This window comes from Mesoplodon mirus, assembly GCF_964341445.2.
Source record: "Mesoplodon mirus genome assembly, chromosome: 5".
Classification (NCBI taxonomy): domain Eukaryota; kingdom Metazoa; phylum Chordata; class Mammalia; order Artiodactyla; family Ziphiidae; genus Mesoplodon; species Mesoplodon mirus.
In genome coordinates, this window is record NC_138980.1 from 166,446,779 (window position 1) to 166,468,821 (window position 22,043).

Here is a 22,043-nt window from a genome sequence, read left to right on the forward strand (position 1 = left end):
TTTTTCACTGTGGAAGTTGTACATGATGATGGAAACACAATTAGAGTCAGTCTTAAGATAAGAGACATTGTGGAGTTGCTCAAAGCCCAGACTTGGCAAGGAGTTCCTCACTGGCATAAGGCTGCTTGGTAGTGAGTCAACAAAGCAACTGATGGAATAAGAAAGAGTAAGAAGATACACCCCCCTCCATAAATGCCACTTTCATTGCTGAAACGTGGTGGGATTCCCTTTTCCTCCCTTATAAATCGATCCTACAACGTATTTTGAGACTTGTTTTGATTCAACTTTGCTTCCTCTGTATGCTTAATCCCTGACAGGTGCCCACATGCCTACAAGAACTGGGGGGCGGGGGGGGAGGAAGAAATGAACATATGTACAAAACAGGAACAGACTCACAGATGTTGTGGTTGCCGATGGGGAGGGGGTGTGGGGGAAGTAAGGACTGGGATCTGGGATTAGCAGGTGCAAACTAAAAGGAGAGAGAGAGAGAAACGTGTGATTTGTTCCAAATCTTCTAACTCTAAAGGGTTGAAGCTTATAGCAGGCAAAATCCCAACCAAAGAACACATTAAGTAGGGTTTTAAAGCAAAACACCACTCTGTCAACATAGGAAAAACACATAGACATATATCCTACAAGATTTTAAGCCATGGGGTAATTAATGGTAAAAAAAAAAAAAAAAAAAAAGCATCATCCTTTCAGTGGTAGCTTCAACACATTCTTAGCATAGAGAAAAAATTCAGGATATGGCTTGAGAGCATGAAAGCTCTGCTCTTTGTATTTGTCTGAATCCACCCCCCAAAGTCGCCTGAACACTTTCCTTCTTGAAGCATGTCTGTGATCAAGAGAGAACTAAAAAAGCACATTTGTCTTGGGAAAGTGAAGAAAAATAGCAATTACTGAGTGCCCCTACATGTCAGGTTGAATGCTGGCTCATTTCCTCATTGGGTTCAAGTTGTTCTACATGCTCATATTACAGCATGATTCACTGTCAGTTAAACTCCAGAGAAGTCTATTTATTACCAGTGTTCACAAGGGCATTCTCAAGGATCTGCTACGTTAGTGGTTATTGTACATTAATCTGTCATCATTCATCAGTCTTGCTCCTGAATACCCTGAGTGTGCTGCGGGTCAATGTGAAAGTGGAAAATGCCTGCTGAGTAGATTCACAGGTAATTTCAAGAATGTAAACAGAATGGAAGAAATATCGAAGGTTGTAAAAAAGTAATAAAAAGGTAAATAAACATGGATTGAAATTCTCTACAGTTCAATAAATGAGAATTGTGAGACATAGTGGGAAACAATATCTTAGGGAACATACTAAGTTGTTTAATTTACTATATGTACTATTTTTAAATCTTCCTTTATTTTTATTTTATTTTATTTTTTTGACTGCATTGGGTCTTCATTGCTGCGTGTGGGCTTTCCCTAGCTGTGGCAAGCAGGGGCTACTCTTCATTGTGGTACATGGGCTTCTCATTGCAGTGGCTTCTCTTGTTGTGAAGTCCAGGCTCTAGGCATGTGGACTGCAGTAATTGTGGCTTGCAGGCTCTAGAGCACAGGCTCAGTAGTTGTGACATGGGGGCTCAGTAGTTGTGACTCGTGGGTTCTAGAGCACAGGCTCAGTAGTTGTGGTGCATGGGCTTAGTTGCTCCACTGCATGTGGGATCTTCTTGGACCAGGGCTCAAACCTGTACCCCCTGCACTGGCAGGTGGATTCTTAACCACCAGGGAAGTCCATGTGTTCTATTTTGAATACTGATAATAGCATGATGAGGTCGAGATATGAATAAAATATTATTTTAATGAAATACTTTAAAACCAAAAAATCGGAGAGTTGACAAGTAAAAAAATACCACCTGGTAAAGGTAAGGTGAGAATTACAAACTTCTAAATATAAGAAAATGATTAGATCAAGAACCTGGTGTGAAGAATAAAGGAAGGCTACATTTTAGAGAAATTCTCCAGCTACAAGCCTATTTTCCTTATCTGTTTGTTTGTTTGTTTTTGATGTCACAGAAACTAGTGTCTGACAAGTGCTACTTTATGTGAAATGAAATAGTATCCCCAGTCTTTTTTCTAATGGGCAGCAGCCTGACTCACTGAAGCTGTAGACAGAGATGGATTTAATTGATCCCTGTGAGGGGTTGTCAAAAGACAGAGGAGCTTTTGAATCAACATGAAAGTTGTCTTACTTTCATGTTCTTGGAGTGAACAATAAACTTGAATCATGTCAGTTGAGGAATGTGGGGTATGGATCGTCTCTTCTTGGTCTGAAAACATGTTTGCTCACTTAAGAATGATAGTAAAAATATGTTATAAAAATAAGCATCAAAAATGACAAATTACTTGGCATCTGTAGGTATGCTCTGTTGGTTTTGTTTTCCTTTGCTTTACTGCATTTACTGCTTTGCATTACCCTTTTCATAGGGTTATTGTGGAAGGTATTAATTTAAGACTAGCTTATTCCACACCACTGGGTATTTTATAAATATTATTACTTCATCATCACTGAGCACAGCAAAGAGCCAGAAAGCAATGACATTAACCAAGGATTGCAAAACCTTAGAAGAAAGGTTCAGTTAGGTGTAATGCCCCCAAATATACCATATCCTGTCCCCTCTTGTCCTGAGCTTTATTTCTAGTTATTGTTTCCTTTGCTTTTCTAGCCTTTGCCTTTAGATGAACTGATTTCCTGACTCTAATATTCCATATCCTTTGACATTCTTATATAGTTCATGGGAATGATTTATAGTGAGTCCAATAGGAGTGTAATGAGTGTACCTACCATTAGTCAGGTGGGGACAGTCTCTTAAGAAATGAAATTTAAAACAGGTGACTATTCAGTTACATCAGAAATTAATATTTGTTTTGGATATAAGTGATTTAAGTTACAAAGAGATTTCAGTGGATAATTTTGCTCAGTATGTGTTATTTTTCTTTTGTTCCAAACGTTTAAAAATCTTAGTTATCCTATGAATTAATTTCAAAACAAAATTTAATCAAAGTATTTTTCTGTATAAAAGGAGAAAATAGACAAATCCATTCTAAACCTACTCCATGTAAGATGGGTTGGATAAGAGACTGATAATGTAAACTAAAATCTATTTTATGTATATAAATGTCCATGTGTAAATTATTATAGTATTTAGTAGAACAATTAAATGGTTTATTTTTCAAGTTACCTCTTTTGTTTGATGATATGTCTAACCAAAACCCATCACATAAAATCAAATCATGAAAGTGATTAATACATAGAAAACTATTATCAATTATCATAAGTAAAAAAGTAATACATAAAATAATTAATAACTGGTTGTTAAAACATAAATGTCTAAATGAGTCCCACTTAAAATTATCTTATATTCCATACCTGGTCTGTTCAATGCACTTTTGGAAACATTTTCGTATCACTTGAAATTGATTTTTTTCATCGTGGATTAGGAAGCTATCAGAGTAGCTGATTTTCATTTGAAGGCCCTTTCTAATACACCAGAAATCTTGTTTTGTGGATAAAAACCTAAGCTCAAATACGAAACAAGCTTAGAGAATGAGAAGAAACAGAGGCCCCACTTATCAAGTGATATCCTAGAGCAACATATATAATTTACTTTAAATATTAGTTAAATGAAATGGTAAAAATTAAAAACTTGAAAACTTGCTCAATCTCTATTTTTCTCCTATTTAACAAGATTTTTGTAAGAATTAAGTGAGGTATCAGTATAAAATGTTTTATTTTAAAGAATTTTTATAGATTGTATATTTTTTAGATAAGATTAGGTTCACAGAAAAAATGAGAGAAGATACAGAGATTTCTCATATGCCCATTGCCACCACACATACATAGCCTCCTCCTTTAGCAGCATCCCCCACTGGAGGGATACATTTATTGCAGTGGTGAACCTACATTCACATCATAATCATTCAAAGTCTATAGTTAACTTCAGGATTCATTCCTGGTGCGTTGTACAGTCTGTGAATATATTTATTATGACATGTATCCATCATTGTAATATCATAGAGTATTTTCACTTGCTTAAAAATCCTCTGAGCTCTGTTTATCCATCCCCACACCAATTCCTGACCTTTTCACTGTCTCCATAGTTTAGCCTTTCCAGAATGTCATATAGTTGGAGTCATACAGTATGTAGCCTTTTCAGTTGGCATCTTTCTCTTACTATTTACATAAAGTTTTCTCCATATCTTGTCATAGTTTGATAGCTCATTTTTTTTAGTGCTAAAATGTATTCTGGTGTCAGCATGTACTACAGTTTATTTATCCTCTCGCCTACTGAACATCTTGAGTGTTCTTTAAGTCCTAGGAATTACTAATAAAGCTGTATAAATATCCATCTACAGGTTTCTAACCTGGACATAAATTGTCAGCTCCTGTGTGTCAATACCAATGAGTGCAATTACTGGATCAGATGGCAAGGGTATGTTGAGATTTGTAAGAGACCACCAGACTGTCTTCCAAGGTGGCTGTGTCATTGGGCACTCCCACCATCAATGAATGAGAGCGCCTGTTGCTTCACATCCTTGACAGCATTTGGTGTTGCTGGTGTCCTGGATTTTGGCCTTTCTATTAAGTGTGTAGTGGTACTTTATCATTGTTTCAATTTGCATTTCCCAGATAACATATGATGTGGAGCATCTTTTCATGTGCTTATTTGCCATTTGTATCAATATATCTTCTTTGGTAAGATGTTTGTTAAGGTCTTTGACCCATTTTTAATTGTTTGTTTTTTTTGTTTTCATATTGCTCAGTTTTAAGAATGTTATTTTTCCAGTGCATACAAATAAACAACAAAAGGTTTGCCTTTCTTTCATATTCTCAACTACAGATACAATCTCATTGTAAAAGAGAGATTATGATGGATGCATTACTTGTTAAGAGCATGTATGAAGCTCTTAAAAAAAAACTAAAAAAAAAAAAAAAACAAAACACTAAAAGGAACTAGTAGGAAATTAGCAACTACTATTTAAGGAAGTTTGAGAGAAACATATTAGGATTCCTCAGAAAACAATTTAATTGCGATGTTGATGAAGCAATTACAATCTAAGTGTTGTATGTGGCTTAAATTCTTAGTAAAGTGTTTACAGAAATAAATTGAACTGAATTTACTCTCATTTAGTTATCTGCCACCAGACCCCCCCCAAAAAAATTAAAAAAACAAACAGTAGCAAAGAGTGAAGAGTAAAGAGATTTTGATCTATTATTAGTACCTGGACAAAATATTTCCTACCTTCACCTGACTCATTACTCTTAACATTATTATTGCTTAAGAAATGAGATGTAATACTTTTAAAGTACTCTGTATCATCAAGTACATTTTTACAAAATGTGTTTGAGAATTGGGACAGGGTCAAAATTAGCTTTTCCATTAATTGTGAGAAAGCTATTAGGCAAATTAAAAGAAACAATTTTAAGGGGAGTGTTTACCTAATGAAGAGAACAAAACTTCAAGGCATTTCTGAAAACTCATTTTCAGAAAAATAATAAAATTGTTCTCTGTCGAGTGGTCTGCACAGATTAAGTTCATGCATTAATTTTTGATTTCCATTGAATTGTTAAAACAGGTTCCTTATCAAGAGTCACTGTGCATACTTTTATGAACTATAGATTTGTATCATATATCTATCCTAAGCATCTTTTTTTTTTTAAATTTGAATTTCATCTAATCACCAAGTAAGTAAAACATGACTCAAACACAATATGTACCTAAAAGTTTTACTCATTTAAACTGGTGAGTTGGACCAAATTAGACAGTTTATATTATATTGTGATTTTTGCTGAAACCTGGCCTCTGTACACCAGCACCAAACCGAATCTCTCTACTTTTGGGTGAAGTAGAAAAGAATAGCTTTATTACAGGGAGCCAAGCAAGGAGTACAGGGCAACTAGTGCTTAAAAGGCCCCAAGGAAGGCTTTCAGGGGAAGATTTTTAAAGACAGGGTGAGGGAATGAGGTTGCATGGTGTGTGATTAGCTCTTGGACGTTTATCTGATTGGTTGGTAGTGAGGTAATTGGGAGTCAGCATTATCAACCCTCTGGTTCCAACTAGTCTGGGATATACGTGTTTGTGGGCATCATGCAGTTCATTTCTTCCACCTGCTGGGGGTTTCAGTATCTGCAAAACAGCTTAAAGGACATGGCTCAGAAGATCCTTGACTTTGTTTAATGGCCAAAGTATTATTATTATTTTGTCTTGCTTGACTGTTTTCCTTTCTTTCCGTATTTTCTCACTTCTCTAATTAAATTTATTCTTTGAGTAAAGTGTTTCTACAGACAAAAGTCAGTTGGAGGACATGGGTGGGAGCCTATCTTGGGAAATCCTCATAGGGTCGTGCTTGGTTATGTGATTAGTTGCAATTAAGATATCAGTCTACCCTTAGATTGAATGTGGACTGTGGCAAACCCAAAGTAAACCAGTGATGGCTAACTCTGGGACGGTGATTCTCCTGAAACTGATCTAGACACTTTACAACCAGGTCATGTCTTCTCTGAAAATATCCAAGAAATGTAGGAGTGTTTTCATTGTCAGTTCATTGATGGCAACATTTTATCTATGTCTCTTAATTGCTATAGTGGGCAAAATACCACAGTAGAAAATGGCTATTGTCTAATGTTTATCATTCAGTTAGGAACAGGGGTCAGCCAGTCACACAAAGGTAGGACCTTAGGAAAATGCCAGGACCTAGTGTTAAGAGCCTAACCAGCTATGGGAAGATGCTGAAGACGTTTTACTGAGTAGAAAATGTTCAGATAAGATGGCAGTAAGCTTTCTAAGAGGATAACATCCAGAGGAAGGGCTATCAAACATCATAAGGTGATGGAGATAAAAAGTGGATGCCCGAAAATAGTCAATGAGAACCAAAGCACCATTGTAAGAAATAAGGCCTAGCTATTGTGCCCATGGTTTGTACTTCAGGTGTTTGGGGTTGGGGGGCTTCATAGTTCAGGTGTTTTAAATTTGAAAGCTACATATGTCACAACTTTGTTCTAGAGCAAAGCATACATTTGTGTGATAGGTAGAGTTTTTTTTTAATTGAAAAACTAATACAAAATAATCAACAATGTGGAAAGAGAGAGGGAGGAAAGGATATATACACACACATACATACATGTACACACCCCACATGAATGATTCCATACCTAGGTACATATATCTTATCTCATTCTGTCTATACCACACTACTTTTATATTGCTAGGTAGGTATTATTTTCCCAAATTTTACAGAAGACAAGGAGAACAGGCATTAGGGAGCGAGATTCCTAACCCAACCGCACAAGGTAAGTGAAGGAACTGGTATATCATCCTAGTTCTTTCTCCAGAAAGTTCATGTTCTTAATTCTATACCTATTTCTTCGCCTTTCAGGGGTGGTTGATTTATGGAATGCAAACTCTATGTCAATGTTAGACTGAAATGACTAAATAAATGAAATTTGCTTACTCACCTTCTAAGATATTGGATTTTGGTTGATAGTTAGATAGATAGAAAGATAAAACAGAGATAAGCACATTATTTTATGTATGCAATAAGTAAGTTCTTGAATTTTTAAACACATTACCAGATAGACCTAAATTTAAAATGAACTGTGGATGTGTAATGATTCATTGTGCATAGATTCTGTTTGACTCAGACTTCTAAACTGTAAAATAAGCTGTAAGAATTAACTAGAAGTAAGGTTATCAATTGTCCCAGTTTTTTCTGGGACCAAGGAGTTTTTTGGATCTCAGAATATTCAGCACTAGTACTGAGAAAGTCCTCAGTAAACCAGAAAGATTTTGTTCTCCTAAATAAGACATTCCTAAAACCCTAAATAGGCTTGGAAGTAGAAATATTTAACTATTATACAGGTAGTAAGAATAGGATCTGTGCATTGATTCAATATAGTGTTTAAGTTGCAGATGCTAAAACGTGCAAATAACGTCCCAGGTCCTTGGCAACACAGAGGTGAATAAAGTAGCCTCAAGTAATTTAAAGGGCCTTGAGTAAGAAAGACAATCACAAGCACAAAATGTATATAATCTGTCTTATGTTTGCCAAAACCTGAAAAACAATTGAGTGCTATGAGCATCAGAAAAGGACCTATTCATTGCAGAGATTTGTAACAAGGCAAATACGTGCAGAAGAGCTTTAAATAATATCATGCAGTTTAATTGGAGTAAATGAGAAAAGAAGAAAAGAATTCCCAAAGCGGATGGAGGTTCTACTTAAGGAATGACAGCATGAGAAGCTCTGCACACATGCTCCCAGTGAAACAGCATAAATGGTGAAAATTATTTTTTAAAAATTACAATCATATACGGTCTCTGGAAAATTTCCTAAGAGTATTTAGCAAATGAAGAAAGATTTATTCAAGAAGATCTATTAAAACATGATAAGAACATCAAGAGACTGTGGCACTTGACCCCAGACCTGTTTCTTCCCTTCCACTCCCATCTCCCAGCTCAGCCTGATAGAGAATTCTCTCTGGACTCTGCATGGAATGTCTGAGAAAACATGGCTCCTCTCTCCTCAGCTCTCAATCATGGGATACAGTATCTTACCAGGAGGGGCAGGATGCCAGCATTTCTCATCTTCTCCAGCTCTGAGTTTTCAGAAGCGAAATTCCTGGTGAGTGTGGTTGAGATTGGCAGTTTCCTCCACTCACTCCACTCCACTCACAGGACAGAGGCCCTACCGCAGGCAGGCTGATAATATGGGACCCAATCACTGGCCTCATGTTGCTTGTTCCACTTCCAGAGAGTCAAAATGAGATGACCATCAGCCCTCCATCCACTGCCAGCAGCAGTGACGCAGGGTAAGAGAGCCTGTAGGTTTGGATAACTTCAGCTGTTCCCAAAATATTTTCCTTTATTTTTTTCAGTTTTAAGAGACATAAAATAATAAAAGTACTAAGTAGCAATGTTTTGTTGTATTTTTTACTGTATCCGTGTACTATAGATAACAATATATGTATTACATATATGTATAGATATAGTATAGCACATGGCTACCTAGGAGTAACATTTCTATATTTTATTAGAATTCAGTTAATATAAATTTGAATCTAAGTTAAGCTGCCTATGGTAACATCTAGAGCAGATAATAAGAAAATAACTCAAAAATATTGTGTAACATTATTAAAAGAATTAACATTCCACTAGAAGATATACACTTAATGTGAAAGAAAGTAGCAGAGGAGAAATCCAGAAACCTTGCACCATCACAATTTTTATCCTATAGAAGTGAAATTTCCAGAAAATTGGAGCTTATCACAATTAATGAATTAAATGAAAAATATTTGAACTATAAGTTTAAAATGTTTTAAAACCTACCACCTACTGCACAACTTGAATATATGAAAATGATTGAATTGTTCGTTTTAAATTGGGAAATTGTATAGTATGTGAATGAAGCTATTATTAAAAATAAGGCTTAGGAAAAAAGTGAGCATATATTTGAAAACTGAGGCTTTATTGCAGAGCTCAGAGTAGGATATGTTTGTTAAGGTTAGAACAGAGTGCTAGTAGGAAACAATAATTAGAAAGTATTATGTTCCATGCAAGGTAAGAGAAATAGATTTCATTTTATATGGAAAATAGTTACAGCATCTCAGCATTGCAAGGTACATTCAGACTCTCTAGTCACGCTTAAATTTGTTCCACCACATCTGCACCAAATATTTCGACGTCAATATTTGTTTGTTTGTTTGTTTGTTTGTTTGTTTGCAGTATGCGGGCCTCTCACTGTTGTGGTTTCTCCCGTTGCGGAGCACAGGCTCTGGACGCGCAGGCTCAGCGGCCATGGCTCATGGGCCCAGCCGCTCTGCAGCATGTGGGATCCTCCCAGACCAGAGCACGAACTCGTGTCCCCTGAATTGGCAGGCGGACTCTCAACCACTGCCCCACCAGGGAAGCCCTCGACATCAATATTTGACTAGTCCTGGTGCTCACGGTTTTCTGAGGAAACCCGTTATGACCCTGTGCAGCTCTGACATCAAAAAGTCTTTGATATACTTATCCAAAATCTTCATTTCTATAGATTCCATTTTCCTGTCCTATCTGTATCCCACTGAAACATAACAAGTAAACCTAACACCTGCTTCACATGAGTGTCCTGATCAAATTAAAGGTGGCTAGCATGTTTTATGTCTTCTTTCCTTCAGCCTGCATGGTCTAGTTATTTCAACTACTCACAACCCATTGAATCAAATATCTTTCCAGCCTCTTACCTTTGTCTCTTGGCAAGATTCTGGTCTACAGGAAATGCTTACATCCTTGTCCCCTTCAAGTACATCTACCCTGTGCCTTAAAGTGATGAACTCTTAACCCATACCATAATTACACCTTTTGAAGTGTTCATTACCCACAAGATCATGTCCCACCTCCTTAATAGAATTTACGAGACCCTCCTTGACCTAAATCACTTATCTTTCTTCATGTTATTGTGCCTTTCAGATATTTTCCCATATTTCCCAACAGCTTATATTTTCCCACACAAACTCTATGGTTTTGCTACTGCTGTTGCAGCTTCCTGAAATACCTTTCCTCCTCTCCTCACTTTGCCTGCCTCTCTCTTCTCATGAATAACTCCTTTATAGCCTTCTAATGTCAGCCACACACCGTGTGCAGGAAGGTTTGCCTGAATTAATACGTGTTGAACCAGGCATCTTTTCTTTGCACTCCTGTAGTGTCTTTTCTGTCTTTCTACCAGGCATAAAATTCATCTGTTTATATGTGTTCCCCCAACTAGAGTCTTTACTAGTGGGCATCTTACTTTACTACTTTTAATGTGTTTCAGCCCTAGTACAATGTCTAGTGCATAGTGGGCACTCCACAAATATTTAATGAATTCTACAATTAAACACCAACCATCGTTAGTCTACACCAACAATTCTTTAGAAATGCTATAGTCACGAAGGAGGTTCAGTAACAATTTGCTTCTTAAATTAGGCATGTGCTCAAGTTGAATAAAGGTGTTGAAAAGGGGTATTGTGAGAAGATGCTTTTTTGTTCAGAAAAGGACAGCAGAAGTAGAAAGAATTAAACTCATTCTATCTTGTACTCCTTGAGGTTCTGTTGCGGAGCACAGGCTCCGGACGCGCAGGCTCAGCGGCCATGGATCACGGGCCCAGACGCTCCACGGCACGTGGGATCTTCCCAGACTGGGGCACGAACCCGTGTCCCCTGCATCAGCAGGCAGACTCTCAACCCTGTGCCACCAGGGAAGCCCACTCCTTGAGTTTTAAATGTACCTTAAGTTCATTTATAATTTTTGAGAGCATTTCTATGAGATAGCATGTTACATTGAACTCATAAGGCATGCATTATCATAAATCAACAACAGAAATATCAAAGGTAGATAAAAACCTTAGTTCATACTCTGATCTTATCAGTTACTAACAAATATTGACAAGTTATAAATCTCACCTATAAAGGCAAACTAGTTTTGATCTAGCGCCAAAATGATATGTAAACTGCCCCAGTTTTAGGTAACCAGTTTGTCAAAATTATAACTTGCAATTTTGAAACATGTCTTAACTAACTTTTCATGACTTCCTGGGGATTTAGATGTGCTGACTACTATGATGTCATCTGTTTCAGCCATTGTTTGTAAGGATTTCATCTTGATTCCCTAGCCAGAAAAATTGTGATAAACATATTGTGAATTCAGTCTTTTGATTAGCAGAGCCCTTTTCCACTTAAAAATGATCCATTTAAAATTGGTAAGACTATCTTATGACAATTATATGGAAAACATTGATGACCTGGTTCAAATATCAGCTCTAAAACTTTCTAACTTTGTGAACTTCAGCATATGTTTTTTTACTCATATGTAAAATGGGGAGATTAGTAATACTCATTTTTTAGGGTTGCTCTGGGAATTTGTTAACATATATAAATATTTAGAACAATACCTGGCACGTGGAAAGATGTCAAAATGTCCATTAATATGATGATTGGAAATATGTTTGAAAATAATTTTACATATATTACTCTATATATCCACTGTTACATAAAGGTTTATACAAATGCAATATGTCTTTTATTCACTTTCTTGCATTTCGTAGTCCAGCTGCTTCACATAAAGAAGGCAACATCTGTTACTATCAAGAAGGTTGGCTAATACAGAAGATAAAGAGACATTATTAGCCAAGGTCACTGTTTTTGTTTTTGTTTTTGTTTTTTAAGAAAGTTGTCCTGATATTTAGAGTAATAAAACAACCATGGCACTTTTATATGTGTTTGAGGGAAATATTTCTGTACAATTATCCCATTGTCAGTTAAAAAATTTCCCCTTAGTTTCCCTAACATTTTTTTTTTTCTGTCCATGGAAACGAAGACTCTACCTGTGTTCTGACCTCAGTTCTTTGTAGCTATTTCCAGATGCCTCTCCCACCCCCAGCTCTTCCCACAGTCGCCATTAAGGAATCTTTTACTGCTTGAAAAAGTTTTAATATTCACCAGGTTAAGGAAATCCATGGTCAGCTTTAGAATTTTAGTCTCTGCTGAGCTTTCAAGGTGTCAAGGCCCTAAAATAATACGAGCAGCAGGAGTACTAAATCTTTCATTATTTCCAGTTTCCCCTTGAGCATACTGACTTTGCAATAAAGAAGCTGTCATTTATACTCTTCTTTATTGCAAGGTAGGTAATAGCTACAGGAAGAAAAATAAGGAACTGTGTCAAGTTAGCCTGACTGCCATCATGATTCATGTGTAATCATTGCACATTTACATCTACTCTTTTTTATATACAGGTACTTCATAGATTGGAAGAGTGATGGGGACAGCTACTTTACAATAGATGCAACTGAAGGAACCATCTCTACTAGTGAATTACTAGACAGAGAAAGAACCGCGCAGTATAATTTCTCCATAATTGCAAGTAAAGTTAGTAAGTATGGCATGGACGGAATCAATGTTCTACTGCAATTCTTTGGATTTCACACTCTTAAATGAATCCCTGCTAAGGTGCTTTCATTTTTGGACTGACAGCCAAGTGGTCTCTTGGGGAAACTCAGAAACTGGCTCCTTTTCCTCATAACATAAGTACAGAAAAATTGTGACAGCTGCCAGTGAGCCCTGTTTGCAGGACTGCATGAATATCTAGCAGTTCATTTCATGGTGAGGTCTCATCCTTTTCCACCGTGTAACCTCAAAAATCCACCGGAGTTCCGTCTTTCCACATCTTCATCCCTGTATATATCATTGAGGGCTTCACAGACCAGGCAGGAGGAAATAACCATCTCATGAAATCATCTTTTCTGAAATATTTTCTGAAATTGAAGAGAACATTTTTAAATTCACCCCTCTTCTTTCTCTCTCCTTTCATTAAAATGTATTTTGTTATGAACACCATTGTGAAATATACAGGAGTTTTAAGTGCAATTCTCCAAGTGCAATTCTTCACTCAGAATCTATAGGATTGTTAGGAATTACTCCTTGTGTTGGTTTCTGCTTGGTCCAGAAGCGAATCCTTTAGACTGAGAGTGATTATAGGTCTTATGTGTTTGGCTGGACAATTCAGTATATTATCACAACTTCCAAAGGTAACAGATGAGGGTGGGAATGAAGACCTTGGCTATCAACATAGTTGTCTGTAACAGAAGTGCATCGTACCAGTCCTTCTGCTTAGGTTCTCTTGAAAGATTTGAGGAAATCCCTTCTGAGTATCTTTCATTTTGTTTTCCTCCTATTTTCTTTCATGCATCTGGTACAAGTACTCTGACAGCTAATGTCACCTTTCAGTGCAGGGAGAAGCTAACTGTGAACATTTCTGTTGAGGGGTTTTTGGTCAGTCTCAACTCAGTGGGTGTAAATCGGAAACAGTTTTGTTAATCTTCAAAAACTGCTTCCAAACATGCATAATCAGACACCTATTCCCGGGCCTTAATGATGCCTTTAGCTGATTTCATTACTTTTACGTTATTCTGATTATTAAAGGTAAATTTAGCATAAAAGAACATGCAGCTTCTGTCTTGTTTTTTGGACTACTTCTCTGTTATGTTAGAAGACGACTGCTCTGAGGCTGCCATACTAGAGAGTTCACATGCTGGTGGTCAGGTTGACAATCCCAGCTCAGCTCAGCCTTCTAACCATACCTGCGAGAGCGCTGGCTATGTAAGTAAAATCATCTTGCAACCTCTAGCCAGGCTGCTTGTTAGCTGAATACCACAATGTAACCTCCATCATTACCACGTGAAATGAAATATATACTCAGCCAAATCTTGCCCAGATTCTGATGCACAAAATTGGGAGAAATACTAAAATTGTAATTATTTCAAGCAACTATATTTTTGTGGTCATTTGTTGTTGTACAACAATAGATAACTGAAGAACTCAATGACACCATAAGTTGGAACTTTGATTCCTTGGTAGTGGGGGTAAAGATTCTCTAGCTAGAGTAGAAAGGAGAGAGAGAGAAGTAAAAATGCATAAATCTCTCTTTTAAAGACTTTTTTATTGAAATATAGTTGATTTGCAATGTTGTGATCATTTAAGTTGTACAGCAAGATGATTCAATTATACATGTATATGTGTATATATATATATCTATATATATATCTATATCTATATATATATATATATTTACATTCTCTTCCATTGTAGGTTATTACAAGATGTTGAGATAATTCCCTGTGCTATACAGTAGGTCCTTGTTGGTTATCTGTTTTATATATAATAGCATGTATATTTTAATCCTAAACTCGTAATTTATCCCTTCACCCTCTTTCCCCTTTGGTAACCATAAGTTTGTTTTCTACGTCTGTGAGGCTATTTCTGTCTTGGAAATAAGTTCATCTGTATAATTTTTTTAGATCCCACATATAAGTGATATCTCATATTTGTCTTTCTCCCTCTGACTTCATTTACTTAATTTGATAATACCTAGGTCCATCCATGTTGCTGCAAATGGCATTATTTCACATAAATCTCTCTTATCTGCCCCCCAGAGAGTGCTCCCCTGGTTGCTACTGCTTCTAGGATTAAAATTGAGTGGCTAAATCGACTGCCCAAATACTCTCTTCATGTGATTTTTGAGTTATTTGGTATTGGGGTCTCTGAGAATCCCATTTGCCCATGAACTTGATATGGGCACCCAGTCGTAGACCTTAGAGCTTCTTAATTCCAGGTCCCCTTGTGTAGCAAACAGCTTTCTTGCATGAATTAATAGCATGAGTTCTCAACTCCAGCTTTCTGTTTTGTCCACTTGACCCTGAAGAAATTCACACGCTCTGGTCATGCTGAACAGGTACACTACAGCCAGATCCTCTACCATATTCTTTCTCTGTCATGCTGTCTCCTTTCAAATCTGCCCTCCTTGCTCTGTTAGGCTCTGAGAGCTGATCATCCAGTCAGCTGCCTGAGAAGACATTCTATCAGGAGAAAAGAACCGAATGCCAGTCCCCCAGTTCTCTTTAACTTGCTTTCCTGAAGTTTCCTTTCATGCTAGGCATCTTTCTTCTCTCCCATATCACATCCTCTTACAGTTACATATGTTATTCGTCATTCTTTTCATGCTTTCGGTTATTTCAACTTTGAATTATTTCCTTCATCCATAACACTGAGGAAAGCTTAACTATAATATAGTTAGAAAATAAACTTTAGTATTCTAAGATCTTTTACAAATAGAGTAAAAATGAGATGTCTAAGTTATGGGTTATAAGACCTCTATCGACTATATTATAGTCACTCTCAATGACTTGGATGTAGTAAGTGATAACTGACCAGAGGTAGCCTATTCAAAAAACTTATATTTATCAAAAATATATTGTCCACAATAGAATATTTTTCACAAGATAGAAAACTATCTTGTGAGACCTACCCTTTCTATTAATGCACATGCAAAACATGTGCATATTTTTAGAAGGAGGTTTATTAGGTCCAGTATCTTAACTCAAGATGAAAGTCTGCAGCTAGTTATTCACTCACCTGTACTGTAACTCTAAAAAGGTCTCTTTCTCCCCAGTGGCTACTATAGCTACCAAAACCATCATCATGGTGTGAGGGCACCCATCATAACATGTCTAGTACCTGCAGTCAGAGCCTGAGCTCCAACTATTTGGAAAATGGCAGAGGAGTATGCATCCATACAGTGTAAGCAAGTGTCATTGTCCCTTAAAAACTTAGATTTTTCAAACTTAGAAAACTGTATTTTGTTAATTATTAATATAATTAGGGCACATGCTGACTCCTCTCTGACCTGCTGGATGTAGGTTTTACCTAAATCCAAATTAGGAAACCCCATTGTGTGGATTCTCATAAGTTATGTTGGCTCTCACTTGGACATATGCAGAAACGAGACTTAGACTCATAATCCATACATACACACAGTGTAAAAGGGCTGCCAAGCTAATATTTCTAAAATATCTACCCCTCATCCATTCCACTGTCTATTCAAGGACTACTGTGTGGAATTTAGAACCCTCAAGGAAGTCTGGTAGGATGAACACTATACACCTCCATGAAAAAGAAAGAGGCTAAGTATATATCACATGGTAATTAAAGATCCCACAATAAGAATAGATTATTGTGGGTCTTATTTTGTTTGAGTTGACAGAGTTTGAAAGTAAGCTTTATTTATATTTTAATACATAAGGCTGTTTTCAATGATCAAGTTAGCCAGCCTCAGCAGGAAACTCTCATTATGGTGAATGACTGAGAAATAAATAGCCCACACTTGCCCTGCCAAGTGGAACAAAATTGTGTAAGTGTACCTTACTGCAGATTGAACTAGCATATGTTTTGGCCCTGACCCTTCTATAAAAGCTCTCAGATGAAATGAAATCGTACAATGATTGGACAACTTCCAATTAATTAAGAAGCAGTCATTAATCAGTGTTTCTATAGTCCAAGGTCCAAATAGTTTTATTAGGCTACTAATAATTCTTTTATGCATTATTGCTTTGCTGTTTTTATACTAATCTTGAGAATTAAAAAAAAAAACGCAAGCCTCCAAAAATCACTTCATTCAAGTTATCAGATACTTCCAATGGGCAAATGTTTCTAATTTTTTTGTTTTGTTTTGTTTTTTGTTTTGGTGTTATTATAACACATATCATTAGACAAAGATAACTACATTAAAGCCTTCGAACTTTTATATAATTATAAAATAAATGGATGATACCAAAGACAATTCTTTTCTTGGTCATGTTAATTATCCAGATGGCAATAGATAGTTTCTATTGTGGAAGAGTTCAAAAATCATTGATAGACTTACTGCGTGCTATATTTGGGGAAAATGTTATGTGTAAGTATTCCGTTATGAGTTGGGATGAAATTGTTGAGTAATTTTTAAGGTTATTTGGCATTAGAGCTTCTTTGCTTTAACTCTTTTTACTTCAACATAATGTAAGTAGTATCACCTTCATATATACAGAAAATCAAACTGAGATTATTGTCTATAATTTAGGCTCAACATAACTTCCTCTATTTTTTTATAAATTGTATAGAACATTATTTACATGCAAAGTATTAATGGTTGTGGGTTAAAACTAAGACTGAAGTCTTTTTTTTTTTTTTTTTTTTTTTTTTTTTGTGGTACGCGGGCCTCTCACTGTTGTGGCCTCCCTTTCCCATTGTGGAGCACAGTCTCCGAACGCACAGGTTCAGCAGCCATGGCTCACGGGCCCAGCCGCTCTGCGGCATGTGGGATCCTCCCGGACCGGGGCACAAACCTGCGTCCCCTGTATCGGCAGGCAGACTCTCAACCACTGTGCCACCACGGAAGCCCCTGAAGTCTGTTCTTAAGGACAGTTTAGGAGTAGAAACTGACCCCCCAAAATAATTTTAGTTAGTTATAACTATGCAAATTATGCTGAATTCCAGGGACTTCAGACTTAAGTTCACTGTCATATAGCCTCCAAGGGAAAGTTGCAAAAGATTTATACTGACCAAACTGTGGTCATTAAGTAATGAAGGATTTAAACAAAAATAAATAAGTTTTTTGTTAGAATTTTTTAAAGGGTTTCTTCTGCCTGTGTGCCAAATAGTTAGCCATGAAATGGTGTTCTCAGACCAAATGAGAAGAAAGTACCTAATGTTTCTATAATAATTGTAAGTGATAATATTATAAATTAGTAAACCAAACTATTAGAGTAGCTTTATGTACATTCACTCAGTTTATTACTGTTCACATTGTAAGAGTGAAGAAATAGAGGCTAAGATTTATTTCCATTTGTCACACAGCAAATGATGAACAAGCTAAGACAGGAGCCCAGGACTCACCCTCCAAAACACGAGTTTACAGGGACACATTCCTCTCCTTATGATTCATTTTTAAATAAGTTAATAGTAAAATTAGTCAAGGTGAGTTTTACATACATAGATAATTAAAGTAAACTATAGTAAAAAATTTTATGTACATTTGCATTGTACATATAATTAAGCTGAAATTATTTTTAGCCTTGGCATATCTATCTATCATCTATCTATCTATCTACCTATCTGTCATCTATCTGTCTATCTATTTATCTGTCCACCTACATTTAAGCTCGTTGGACTGCTTACCTATTAGAAATCTATAGTGCATTTGCATTTCAGAAATAAAATACAGACTCAAAGTATGAGAATAGGGAAATATGTGTGCAATATTATGTGTGTGCCACGGTTGTAGGTAGGTAGATTGCTATCTCTATCCAATAAGTGTTAATTACTAGATAAGACTCAAGCTACAAGAGTTCCTAGTGATTTTATTGTGAAGAACCCTTTTTGATAATTTCCCTGTATATGGAAAGGTTTTTGCCTACTGACACTATCTGTCCTCCTCCCTGCTGGCTGCCCTTAGTGGCAATGCCTTTGCCGGTGCCAAGGACATAAAGAAGATCCTGGACATTGTGGACACCAAGGAGGTTGGTAACAACCTGGCTCAGCAAGGTCACCAGGAAGCTGAAAGGAAAAAACCCTGAAGGTATCAGTCACTGCTCAGGGTATCAGCCATCTGGCCAGCGTGCCCATCTCAGGGGGGCAGATCTGTAGCTCTTGATGCTGCTTCAGCCTTGGCATCAACAGAGAAAAAAGACAGGAAGAAGAAGGAGTTGCAGGGGTCAGATGACTCCCTATATTTATCTTGTTGAAGTAGAGTTCTGCTCCCCTGAAAAAGTGATAAGATGTCATTTCTGACATCCGCAGTATCACTGATCCCCCATTCTGTTTAGTAGAAGCAAGTCACTAGATCCATACCACACTTAAGGGCAAAGAATTACATGGAGGTAACTCATGTGGGTACCAGGAAGTGGGGATTCTTGGGAGCCATTTGAGAACGTTGCCTACCTGATATGTTTCTTGGCAACTAGATAAGTCTTTCTGAAAGTGAAGAAAGTTTAGAGACCATATTACTTAACCACTAGGCCTGAAAATTTTGTGAGAAAGACAACAATGTGGTTGAATTCATAAGTATGCAACCAAAATACAAAGTGCTGTAAGAGAGAAAATAATTAAAATAATTATTTTTGAAGGCATAAGCATAGTATGTCACACCAGAATTATCATTTGAGCTGAGTCTTTAAAAGATGAAGAAGTTATTGAAAAGGAGGGAAGGAGGGAATTCTAGGTTGAGGGAACATCTTAAGCAAAGGCAGAGAGGTATTAAAGCTCATGTCCAGATGAGAAATTACAAGTAAGGTGGTTACAATTGGTGCCCAGAATGTGTAGGGAAGGCTAAAGAAAATGCCTTCAGAAAGGGAGCCTGAGATCTCCTCTCTATTCTCATATAGAATATAGTAATGTTAGGTACGGTCACCATGCTGTACAGTACATCCCTGGGACTTATTTATTTTATAACTGGAAGCCTGTACATTTTGATCACATTTACTTTTTGCACACCTCGCACCCCTGCTTCAGGCAACCATTTCAAGATCGATACAAATATCAGATCATTGTGTTGTACACCTAAATTAATATAATGGTGTATGCCAATTTTATCTCCATTTTTAAGAAAGAAAGAAAAGAAAGGAAGCCTGAGGCCTTACCAAACAGAGCCTTAAATACCACATGGAGAAATTACAAAGTTTTTAAGTGTTTTTTGCGGTACACGAGCCTCTCGCTGTTGTGGCTTCTCCTGTGGCGGAGCACAGGCTCCAGACGCGCAGGCTCAGTGGCCACGGCTCACGGGCCCAGCCGCTCCGTGGTATGTGGGATCTTCCTGGACCAGGGCACGAACCCGTGTCCCCTGCATCGGCAGGCGGACTCTGAACCACTGTGCCACCAGGGAAGCCTTTTTAAGTGGGTTTTTGACTCCATCCTCATTTCTGCTGTTTCTACTATATGTCCCTAGCTCAACATATGTCCAAAGACACATATATCACTTCTCCACTTTTCCCCATCTGGTGAGTCTGGAAGGTAGTTATGCAAAGGACCTGAATTCCTGTAAACAAGCACTGGCTGGGTTACACTGTATCCATCTGGGTGACCGAGGTTAACCTCATCAGGATCAAGAGACAAGGGTGAGTCTGGATTCCCTGCAGTGTTTGAGCCGCAGACATTTCTTTCTAATTTGGTCAGTCTTTTTTCAAAAGGGCACTGTAAGTCATATGCACATTGGAGAATAGGCATTCAGGTTGGCCCTTTTTGTTAACTACTGTTCTTCAACTTCTTAATTGTTACCTGAATCAGAATCACCTGGGACAGTATTCCTGTACCCCATTCAAGACATACTGAATCAGAATTTCTGGGATTATTGCCAAGAAATCTCCATTTTAAACAAGATACCTAGGTCATATAATGGATACTGATGTTGGAACCGGTGTGCTAATTTCTCTAAATATTAGCATGGATTTGTGGAAATAAAACAGCTTAGTGTTACTATGAAGACATGTACATACTCAGAGAGTGTAGTTGACTTCTGAGGACTAAGTAAAACCATTGGTTTCAATTCTGGATTGAAGCCATTATTTTTACCTATTTTTTCTCAAATAATTGCCTTTCTCTTACACTTCATGAATACGTTACTTTGCATGTATGAGTCTAGGGAGTTTATCTACCATTTAATATTTCCTTTTTTTTTCCCTGAGTAACTATATGAAACTATCAATATTTTGTATTCTCAAAGAAAGGTAACTTTGATTTATACTAGTATTGGCAATATTTTACTAGTACTTGTAATACAGAAAAGTAACACATACTTTGAAGAAAAAATAACTTATAAATATTCAACCATTTCATAAAGCCTTCAATGTGTTGTATACATGGAAATAATAATCATTAACACCACTACAGTCATGGACGTAATTTAGAAATGATACCATTTTTCTCACTATTATATGACGTGTCAATATAATATAATCCAAGTTTGTTGTTATAGTTTATATTTTATTTTAAACTTTTAACTGCTTATGGGTACACTACCATAATCAAACTATTTAGGAGTAGTTTAAACCAGTAAAATTGCTCTATCAAAATCACATACAAAACAATGTCAGTTTTTTTTTTTCTTAATTAGTATCTGATTTTTCTCCAGAAATTAAAACCACTTGATGAGCTTTTCACCTAATGGTTGAAATTTGGATTAAAATTATAATTTAGATATGTACAGAAAATTTTAACATCACATATCAAAATTGGGATTCAAAAATAAGAAATAGGGCTTCGCACGTGACGCAGTGGTTGAGAGTCCACCTGCTGATGCAGGGGACATGGGTTCGTGCCCCGGTCCAGGAAGATCCCATATGACACAGAGCGGCTGGGCCCATGAGCCATGGCCGCTGAGCCTGTGTGTCCAGAGCCTGTGTTCCGCAGCGGGAGAGTCCACAACAGTGAGAGGCCCGCATACCGCAGAAAAAAAAAAAAAGAAAAAATATATATATTTACATTGAAAATGTTATTTTATTGACCTCATGGACTCTATTGTATTTCATCTATTTGTATAGGGATCCTCTCAGGTGTGAACTTCTTAGTATCAGGGACTTGATCTTATACCTCATTGATGCCTATGGTTTATTATACTCTCTGGAACACATAGATATGTACATAGTTAATGAATAAATTGTGAGTAGCTTCATAGGCATCTCATCCTGCTGATTTGGGCCTTGGAGTTCCTGGTAGGTTGCTTCTTCT

The 22,043-nt window shown here is 36.9% G+C and overlaps 1 protein-coding gene across 2 annotated transcripts in view; it reads left to right on the plus strand.

Moving 5' to 3' along the window:
- Positions 1-22,043, plus strand: part of CDH12 (cadherin 12) — a gene marked incomplete at its 3' end in the record, with an annotated part of 289,043 nt that overhangs the window by 248,777 nt on the left and 18,223 nt on the right. For both annotated transcript variants that reach the window (XM_082623654.1, XM_082623655.1), the window contains one exon: positions 12,749-12,885. In XM_082623654.1, the coding sequence (XP_082479780.1) occupies positions 12,749-12,885 (137 nt within the window). The remainder of the gene's footprint in view (positions 1-12,748; positions 12,886-22,043) is intronic.